This window comes from Psittacula echo (assembly GCF_963264785.1).
Source record: "Psittacula echo genome assembly, chromosome: 6".
In the NCBI taxonomy this organism is placed as follows: domain Eukaryota; kingdom Metazoa; phylum Chordata; class Aves; order Psittaciformes; family Psittacidae; genus Psittacula; species Psittacula echo.
The window spans coordinates 77,962,892-77,973,771 of NC_137743.1; the positions used below are offsets into that span (position 1 = coordinate 77,962,892).

The 10,880-nt window shown below is 38.9% G+C and overlaps 1 protein-coding gene across 3 annotated transcripts in view; it reads left to right on the forward strand.

Moving 5' to 3' along the window:
• The window catches only part of HIBCH (3-hydroxyisobutyryl-CoA hydrolase), a 41,592-nt gene extending 33,170 nt beyond the window's left edge, over positions 1-8,422 (forward strand). For 2 of the 3 annotated variants that reach the window (XM_080621103.1, XM_080621104.1), the window contains exons 12-14: positions 1,236-1,355; positions 2,514-2,547; positions 7,202-8,422. In XM_080621103.1, coding sequence (XP_080477229.1) covers positions 1,236-1,355; positions 2,514-2,547; positions 7,202-7,317 — 270 coding nt within the window. In that variant the 3' untranslated portion in view covers positions 7,318-8,422. Of the gene's footprint in view, positions 1-1,235; positions 1,356-2,513; positions 2,548-7,201 lie in introns of those variants that run through there. The other variant, XM_080621105.1, reaches the window with a different exon arrangement.
• The last annotated feature ends 2,458 nt before the right edge of the window (positions 8,423-10,880 follow it).

The following is a 10,880-nucleotide window of genomic DNA, read 5'->3' on the forward strand; positions in this document are numbered from 1 at the left end:
TGTATAGCAATTGCGTGTTTTCCAGCTTAACCAGGCAAAATGGGTCATTGCTGTATCAGCTGGTGTCTGGAAAGGGATGAAGAGTAATTGGGAGCCAGAAAAAATGTTAATGTTGATGTCTGGAAACCTGCCATTTCAGTCTCTGGGTAAGGACTCTAATGTCTGCAATGAAAATTAAGGAAAGAGGCAAATTTTACCATCTGCCACTTTTCAGTGGGGGTAAAAATGCCCTAATTTGTAGGATATGTCTATTGTACTGTGAATAATAGAGAGCTTGTAGTTGGATTTACAGGGAAAGAGTCTTGTTTGAAGTAAGAAAACAAAGATGGACAACAGTAAGATATAGCTATTTTCCCCCACGAGCCTGAAAGCTTTAAAGCTCATTTCTGTTTTCTTAACCAGGTTTTTGTCTTTCTCCCCACCTCCCCCTACTGTTTATTGGCATGCTGTTAACTGAAGGATAGTCATGAAAGCCAGAGTTACAGCATTTGTTTGTGTGCCTTAAACAGATCCTGTCTGTGGCATAATATTTATAGCCTGTAACTGTCGGAAGAAGGAAAGCAAGACCTCCAGGCTTCCTATCAGAAGAGCAATGTAGGACTAAATTACTGCAGCATCTGTTGATCCCAGACAAAAAGCTTAGATAAATATGCATTTATGTTTAATTTCTTTTAATATTTTTCTTTGACAGTTTTCTTCATACGTTGTCTAGTCTCTGCAGATGATCCTAAAGCAACCACTTTAAGTTTGTTGCTAATCTTGCTACTATTACCTTACTACCCTGTTGTACCAAATAAAACTTAAATTCTGTGCAATATCAGCTACAACTTCAGTAACTTGTAAGAGCACTTAAGACTATATGTATATGATATTAGAAAACGGAGTAACATTGCTTGTCACACACCTTCACTTCTCAAAAAAAATCTGTTTGGAAATGGCTTTCAAGCTGCATAAGATTCCCAGGCTACTAGTAGTAATTTGATCATAAATGATGTGATCTTAGGAGTTCTAGGCTTTCCACAAGTGGTGACAAACATCCCAGGGATCTTGCCAATAAAAGTTTATGCAAGTAAGCTGTTTTAGTTTGACAGCATGGTGGGAGGGAGCAGGAGGAATAAGTATAAAATAAGTGAGCTCAGTGCCATAATTTACTTCACATAGTTTAAAATGCAACAAAGACTTGCAAATGTGTCTGAATTGAAGAGAATAAGAGTAATTGTTGTTGTCTTCCCCAGACTATTAACAAGATGTCACCTACATCCTTAAAGCTGACTCTCAGGCAGCTCAGAGAAGGTGCTTCCATGAGCTTACAGGATGTATTCACGATGGAATACAGACTGAGCCAAGCGTGCATGGTAAGCAAGCAGCTGAGCCCCTTGTCTCTTTTCAGCAATGGAGGGGTAGCACATTTATCAGAGACTAAGTTAAATACAGATTACATCAAGGACTCACAATTTATAGGTTTTAATTCTCAATGTCTTTTGCATATTTGTTAGGCTGTTCCTTTTTTCCAGTTACATCTCTTTATATGAAGCTTGAAGGAGACTACATTAATGGGAATGGTAGAGGGCTTTTGTAAAGAAAACTATGGTAATGCTGTAATACAGGAAGTTTTGCATTTGGACTGTAATCTTAAACCCTTGGTGTTCTCAAAGAGATTTCCTATTTAAATTACTTAGTCCTTAGTTCCCATTAGCAGGATGGGAATAGTTGTATATCACTGCCTTTCAGGAGTGCTGTGATAAGTCTATTAAAGAAAACAGGAGATTTTAGTACTATTTGTAGTAAGGCCTGAGTACTTGTGTAACATACAAGGAAATGATCCTTTCAGTAGAACATAGTTGCTAAATGAATTATCTGAACAAACTCCTCATAAAGCTTCCCCATGGCACCTTTATTACTAGTTTCGTGACATTTTAAGGTAAGATTTTTATGTATTTGATTATTTGTGATAATGTAAATACTTGAAAAAAAGGGAAAATATATCCATTTCTGATATGGTATAATGTCTGCCAGTGTCCTTGCCATAGCTTTCCTGTTGCTTCATTGCTAGCGAAGTATCCTTACGGATTTAAATGTTACATTTACCTTTATAAAAAAATCCTGGATGTTTCCAGGGTTCTATTTAACTGCAAAGTGTTCCAGTTGTGCAGAATACCTCACAATCCCTGATGACTGTCCTCTCTCTGATGAATTTCTGATCCTACATGCCTCAGTCCCCATCATGCAGAACTCTTTAGAAAAATCTGACATGTAACAGAGAGAAGGCTGCATTGCATAGAAGTTGACTGATAATCGGAGTTCAACAGACTGATTTTGAGTGTTGTGGCTGCATTTAAGGAGGACGTCATAGAGCTCTAATAAGTAAGGAGCAAGTAGGATGATATGAGAACAGTTATAAATGAGATTTAACTGAATCTTGAGAGCTTGCGTTTCAAGCAGAGGTGGGATAGGGAAAGATATGCTAAATAGAATCTGTCATGTTACAGCTTTTTTTCCTTTTAATCTTTCAGAGAGGCCCTGACTTCTATGAAGGGGTTCGAGCAGGTAAGCACGCACACCAGAAGCATTTCTCAAACTTAATAATATGCAAACTCGCTGTTGTGTTGCTTCTGTGGAGGTTAAGAAAAGTGCATCCAGCAACAGCCCAGAGAAAACTTCAGAGCTTGCTCCAGTTTTTACTTACTGGACTCCTGCATGGCCAAAAACTTATTATTTTTTCCAAAGTATAGCAGCCATGTTTCCTTTGTATAATCTCAGTTTCCTAATGTTATTTATTCACCTGCTAATGCAGCACCATGAAAAGGTTTCACCAGTTCCTTCAGAAACGTCAAATATATTTAATGCTAGCAGTAGTGAGTAGCTATGGGTATCATTTGTGTGTCCAGATTTAGTGTTGCCACATAGCTGGTTCAACCTGCTATAAGATGGTGTAAGACTTGAAGAACATGGAAATTTGTTAGAACAGAGGCTACTCCCATGTTCACAGTGTATCTATATAGAGGTGTCTTACTATCAAAATATATATATGTGAACTTTTAATATTTCAGCATTGTAAAGCATCGGTCAAGGTAGGTAATGGTACAAGTAGAGCAGTGGCTCAGGAAGTTCATCTAGGGGACAGACTTAGATTTTGTCCTTGATTCCACTGCTGATTCACTGTGCAGTTTGTCAAACCCAATGTCACATCTGTTAGAAACTATCGTAATTATTTATGTACTGTACAGCAGGAGGTGAAACAATACACAAATACTTCCTTTTCCTAGGAGCTTACAGTACAAGACGTTTGGATGACTAACACTTTGGGGTTGAGGGAATCTGACTTTGAATTCAAACTCAAGTATATATTATTACCTCCTCATTTTTTAATATCTGTCTTGATAAAGTAGTTTAAAATACACTTGAGTAATAGATATCAGTTTGAGTGTTCACTATTAGTAATACTGTATTAAAGCCTACGGTGAGAGATGCAAAATTTGTCTGTAGAGCATGGAAAAGGTTTCTGATTTTAATCTTTAGCTCTTACTGGCAGAGAATGCTTTGAAGAATTTACCCCATTGTGTGGTAAATTCTGTTGAATTCTGTTCTTATCAAATACTTCTGAGAAGTACATGGTTTTCATTGTCTTGATAATGGGGGCAAGGATATTTTACAAAGATTATTCCTAGGATATATTCTAAATCACTATATAAGCTTTTGAAGTGACAAACTCAAAGTCTGAGAGTCAGATGAACACCAAGCCAAATTCTCACTTGTAATGCCTAAGGTCGTTAAACCATATGGTGATGAAGTAGAGGACAAAAGCAAATCACTTGTCAGTATGTCCAGTAAGTTACACAAACTGCTCATAAAGAAAGAAACTGCAAGAACAGCAGTTGGGAAAGATTCTCTTTTACACAGAATGATGTAGCAAAGGCTCAACTATATCAGGAATTAAAAACCAACCCACCAACATACTGAACATAATTTTTAATAGGAAGTAAGATTATTAAGACTTTACTGGATCAACCAGTGAAAAAAAAGAAAATCAGAAATAAAATACTAGCTTTTTATTAATTAAAGCATTACATTCCAGGCATTTAAGAGCCAGCTTTTGACCCTGTCCACAGAGGATCTAGCACAAAGTAAAGTTAAAATATAATAATCAGATTTTAGTTTTCAGAGGTTGTTTTTCAGCAGCCAGAGGTCAGGTTCTAATAACAGCTTTTATTTGCTTCAAACTGTAATTTTAATAGGCATGCTAAGGAAATAGTGTGTTGAAAAGCTTTTTAAACCTGTTTTGACCTGAGGTCAGAATTTCGTTTTTCTTTCATCCAGTTTTCTTTCAGCCAGACTGAAAATAGGCTGGCAAGCAGTATTCCTCTCTGATATTTGTGATTTGGGCTACTAAAGAAAAGCCAAACCTTCTAAAGCATAAACTATACAGATCGTATTTCAGCAACATTTTTCCGTATAATGGTAAATGCGGTCTTTGAACACTTTAGGTATCAATTTTCACCTTGATTTATAGGATAATACGTAAATTAAGAAATGCATAGCTCTGCATACTTTCTAAGAATGTTGCTTTTCTATTCTTACTGCATAAGCAAAGCAGTCTTTTTTAGTGTCAGTGCTCAAACACATCCAGGTGGACTACAATCTCAGCAGCCTGAGGGGACAAAAATCTGCTAAATTAGCCTAACTATTTGTGCAGGAATGTACAGTTCAAATGGAATTGTAAGGCCTTCTACATATTGCTGATCCTGCAAAGATGTTATTTCTGCATGGCTTCTGCCCTCTCCTGCAGTGCTAGCAGCTGGCAGCTGTGAGCCTAACCCTGGACGCACAAACCCCCTGCAGTCAGTGAATAGGTAGAGAGATTACATTGCAACTAACAGAATTTCAGGTGCTTAGAAATATCAGTGTTGTGACTGTGCTTATCCTGCCTTAGAAGTCTTCAGAATTTTGGTTCTGTTCATGTAGTGATCGATCTCAGCTGGAGAAACACAGAATATATAGATGTTAATACAGAAAGGAAGTATTTTCAAGACACTAGTAGAAAACCAATATTTTAACTCATATAATATTAAAAACTTCATTGGAGAGAACATAATAAGCATTCACTTACCCACCAAACTGGCCACAGATCCAAACAGAAAGGTTAACTTAATTACACAGTAATGCTATAGAATGAAGAATTATCAGCAATTCCTACTGTATTTCAGAGTTGAAGCTGTAGCACATGGACTTTTATTTTCTTTTCCTTCTAAAGCATCTCTAGTCAATATTGACTTTTGTGGATGACTATTAAGATTATTTTGGCCAGATTGTAAACTTCAACCAAAGTTGAATAAAATTATTAGATAAGTCATACTCCAGTGGAATAAATATACTTGATTCAGGACAGTTACATGTTTTGACCCTAACCAATCAGTGGCTTCACATCACAGTGTTTAACTTGTAAGATCGTAACTTTTCACCAAGTTATCCAAGCGAGTGACCTAGTAAAATCACTCTTTTACAGCACATATTTTTTAAAGAATTGCCCACATGGATTCTACTCCCTGTAGAAGTACAGCTTTGATCTATATAGGGGTTTTCTTTTAAAAATCAGTTTTTATTTGTATCCAAGGAGTCCTTAGTCCTCTGTTTGCAGTTAAATGGATACAGGGCTCTGATTCTCCTTTCACTTTGGAGGTGCATGATAAAGGGTTGTGATGCCTGTTTGTCTTCAGCTATATTCAGAAATATTAATTAATGCAGCTGTTATTTGAATGGTAGTTATTTTCTAGGCACTTTCCAAGTGTTGGTTATAGATGGAAAGGTTAAAAAGACATTTTGAAATCACTTGGGTTTTTTACCACAAACAGCCATAATGCCTGTCTTCCGATATGACACAATCTTTAGGTAGGCATTCCTTCCACTAAACTTAAAATCCAACTCCTTTGTACACTTCACATCCTAGATGGTTTTAGTTTAGTTACCAAGCACAAAATCTGTTTAGAAAGATATGACAACTTGCCAAAACCACCGGCTGTTATTCAAAATATGGAGGCTCTGTAAGTATCTTCTGTCTGCATACCTTTAGAGCCATCCTACTCTTCATCAGAAAAATCAGCCAACCAGACAGACCCACCTGTTCTCAGCACATTGAGTATTGAGCGGTGTTTCCTGCCCATCCTTCCTTGTATGCTGTGGGTGGTGTTGGTCAGGAGGTCTCCCAGGACACACACAGCCCCATCTACAAATCAGTTGCTGATACCACACATCTGAAGGGAATGTGTGTTGAGGAGGGATGTTGGGTGCATCCTAGAAAGCCATAGTTGCTATAGCTGTTGATTTTAAATTATAAAAAAATCACATTCTTGAATATCACCTCTATGGGTTTTCTTGGAGCCAGAAAGGTGCTTGGAAGGATGCTCTGGAATTCCATTCATACTGACAGTTTTTATACACAAATTCTCTCTTGTCTTACCACTGTTTACTAATGCAGCTGTTCTTGCTGACATGCCTTCAACATTTCCGCAGTACAAGGAATGCGTTTTGTATTTTCTTGCTATACATGAAATTCATTCACTGATAATTTTGTCTTCAGTAATGTACCAGTACACAGGTGAAGTACACATACTAAGCTTATACAAATATCCATAGTTAAATTTACATAGGTCTGCAGTATCTGTCGGTATGTACATATAAATATTCTTGTATTTGCCCACAAAGATACTCTGCTTTACTCTTTCCTCATTAGTTATTTTTCATTATTAGTTTATATGATGTGTTTAAATTAGCTTTAGGCATTAGACACCTCCTTTGAGTCATCTCCTATATTCTACAATCAGATGTGAAAGCCCTTTTCCAAAAGGAGAATCATGCATACTGTTTCCACTTTCACATGAAAAAGCCTAGGTCAGGCAGGAGTAGTAGGTCTAACAGAAAGCACTAATTTGAGGTCTATTCTGTCAAAGCTTGGGCTACTTCTGAAGTTACCCACTGTTCCTTGTATCATCAGGCAACTCCCGGATACGTTTCCAGGCAGATCACAACTCAAGACTTTTTATTAAGTAGAAATATGTATATTACAAAAAAATCTGTCTTCTCGAGAACATACTGATTTTTCTTCCGTATGTATTCACTGTACTTATTTATCTGGATGCAATCTAAAGTCATCTTAATTAGAGAAAGCTTACAAGTAACTTTTGTGGTTTTGTATTCCACCTGACAGTGCTGATTGACAGGGACCAATCCCCCAGATGGAAGCCAGCTGCTCTAGAAGAAGTCAGTGATGAGTTTGTGGACGATTGTTTTAAGCCATTGGGAAGCAACGATCTCAAGCTATAAAGATCAAGCCTATTGACTTAACATCTGCTTAAATCCATGATACAAAAATTAATAGTATTGTGATAAAGTTTGGTAAGACCCAGGTAGCCTGAGATTCGTAAGTAATTTTTTGCTTTCAAGAACATTTTCTTTTGTTACGCTGCCATAATGGCAAATAACCTCTGGTTAATAAAGGGAAAAGGCAAATTGTTATTTTTACTGCTTTATGCAACAATTAAAATTTAATTTTTTACATCAACTCTTAGTTTAGGAGGAACCTTTGGGGGACAGAGCAGACTTAAGGGATGACCCTAATAAGCCAGAAGTTAGGAGAAATTTGTGTTCTTGGCTCCGTCACTGATCTGTTAAGTTTGGGTTGTGCCCCAGCTTATTATTTATACGATGAAAATAAAATATATGTAAAGCTTTAAAACAGAGCTACAAAGGAAAATGCAGGACACGACAAATCCATGGTATTAAGTAGCCTTTTAAATAAAGGGTCAGACTGACACATTATTAGTCTGAGAGAAATGGTTCTGTTGATATAATATTTGGTCAGTATTCAGTTTTGCTATGTGATGTAGACATTGTTTCAAATGTCATAATATTGTCAGAGCCTAGAGCACACTTCTGTTTGTTGTAAGAAAGACCTTTAAAAAAAGCTATTAAGTTGAACTGCACAGTTAGTTTTTCATGATTTAAAAAATAGCTAGTTGTTCCTGGTCTTACAGGGGTGAAGAAATAACTGTCTCAGACCTTCCTCTGAACACCAAGCATTGATGTTAGTGATTGTTGAATGATTTTAGTGGTAGAGGTCAGCCCAGCCCTAATACTGCAGGCCGGAGTTTATACCACTAGTCTGGGTTCCCATTTGCTTGTGCCCATGAACATCCCATCTGCTGGGTGGAAAACCTGTGAAAAGTAAAGGGAATGTAGGAATATGTACTGAAGATCACGAATAGGGGAAAATGTGAAATATCTGCTGTACATGGATTGTATACATTTTTTAAGACAACATATCCTAATGAATGTATTTGTTGGGATCAAAATTTAAATATACATCAAAAAACAGATTAAGGTTGTTGTGTGTGCATTAAAGGTTGCTTGGTTCTGATACTAATACTTGGTTGCATGGCATAATCAGAGCTCCTTGATGAAAGTATAATCTTTTGGGGGGGTAATATTACTTTTTCCATAGTGTTTGCAGCAGCACATAACTATTAGTCTTTCTTCAACATTAAGACTGCATGGTTAATCAAATCTTGTATCAGCATCTTTTCCTACTTGTTTCTACAGTTATAGGCAGGTCACAAAACCAAATTTTGGCTTCTATGAAGGTGAACCACTGAGACTAAAGGGAGAAAACTTCTGTCCCTGTAACAATAACAGAAAAATTCTGTCAGTAATCAGCACTGGAGAATCAAAAAGTCAGAGCTCCAGCACTACTATTACAGAGTTTTCAACATTGGGCAGAGTTTATTATTGACAGTATGGGTCTACAATGGCTTAAGGCTCCTTCCCTCCTAGAAGCTGTTGCTTGCAAACAAAGCCCAGGAAATTCAGGCATCAGGGTGAACTACTAAAGTGACTTTCAAAGAACTAGAGGTGAGCAAAATGGAGAGCAAAATCATGAAAAAATGGCACCTTGATTTGTCACTAGATAAAACTGTCCAAATTTCACCTGCAAGTTAATCTTACCATGTATGTATTGGTTATGAGACAGTCCTTGACTTAGTTTCAAAAGTAGTTAAGAGATTTCATTAATACTTTTAGGATAATTCTGAAAATAAGACTTGAATTTCTACCTCATTCTGATCTGTAAGAAATTTAAATCTTCCCTGCTTATTTTTTGAAATTTTTGTATGCTTTAGATTCTTAAATAGTCATAGAATCCTAGAATCATAGAATAGTTAGGGTTGGAAAGGACCTTAAGATCATCCAGTTCCAAGCCCCCTGCCATGGGCAGGGACACCTCACACTAAACCATGCCACCCAAGGCTCTGTCCAACCTGGCCTTGAACACCACCAGGGATGGAGCATTCACAACCTCCCTGGGCAACCCATTCCAGTGCCTCACCACCCTCACAGTAAAGAATTTCTTCCTTAGATCCAATCTAAACTTCTCCTGTTTCAGTTTGAACCCGTTACCCCTTGTCCTGTCACTACAGTCCCTGATGAAGAGTCCCTCCCCAGCATCCCTATAAGCCCCCCTTCAGATACTGGAAGGCTGCTATGAGGTCTCCACGCAGCCTTCTCTTCTCCAGGCTGAACAGCCCCAACTTTCTCAGCCTGTCTCCATACAGGAGGTGCTCCAGTCCCCTGATCATCCTCGTGGCCTCCTCTGGACTTGTTCCAACAGTTCCATGTCCTTTTGATGTTGAGGACACCAGAACTGCACACAATGCTCCAAGTGAGGTCTCACGAGAGCAGAGCAGAGGGGCAGGATCATCTCCCTCGACCTGCTGGTCACGCTCCTCTTGATGCAGCCCAGGATACGGTTGCTTTCTGGGCTGCGAGCGCACACTGCAGCCGGCTCATGTTCATTTTCTCATCGACCAACACCCCCAAGTCCTTCTCTGCAGGGCTGCTCTGAATCTCTTCTCTGCCCAACCTGTAGCTGTGCCTGGGATTGCTCCAACCCAGGTGTAGGCCCTTGCACTTGGCATGGTTAAACTTCATCAGGTTGGCATCAGCCCACCTCACAAGTGTGTCGAGGTCCCTCTGGATGCCATTCCTTCCCTCCAGCGTATCAACTGAACCACACAGCTTGGTGTCATCAGCACACCGATCCCTGAGGGATACCTGGTCTGTAATTCCCCAGGTCATCCCTTCTTGAAAATGGGGGTTATGTTTCCCTTTTTCCAGTCGTTGGGAACGACTGCCATGATTTTTCAAATCATGCTAAGCCAGTGGCTCAGCAACTTCATTCGCCAGCTCCTTCAGGACCCGTGGATGGATTTCATCAGGTCCCATGGACTTGTGCACGTTCAGGTTTTTAAGATGGTCTCAAACCAGATCCCCTCCTACAGCGGGCCTAAGGTCTTCATTCTCACAGTCCCTGTGTCCGCCTTCCAAGACTTGGGTGGTGCAGTCAGAGCCTTTGCCAGTGAAGAACGAGGCAAAGAAGTCATTCAGAACCTCAGCCTTCTCCAAATCCCTGGTAGCCAGTTCTCCCGATATCTTCCGGAGGGGGCCTACGTTGTCCCTAGTCTGTCTTTTACTCGATACGTACCTATAGAATCCCTTCCTGTTACCCTTAACATCCCTAGCCAAGTTCAATTCTAACTGGGCCTTCGCTTTCCTAACCTGGTCCCTACCTTCCTGGACAACATCCCTGTATTCTTCCCAGGCTGCCTGTCCTTGCTTCCACCTTTTATAAGCCTCTTTTTTCCTTTGAATTTTCCTCAGCAGCTCCTTATCCATCCAAGGAGGTGGTTATTTTTATTTTAAATTGGTTCATTCCATTATTTTTGTGCAAAAGGAGCAATCTTCAGCAACTATTTAATGAAAAACATGGTAATTTTCAGGGAGTAGGGATTGTGCCCTCTCTGACTGAAAAGGACTTAAGATGCTTTAGCAAGAGT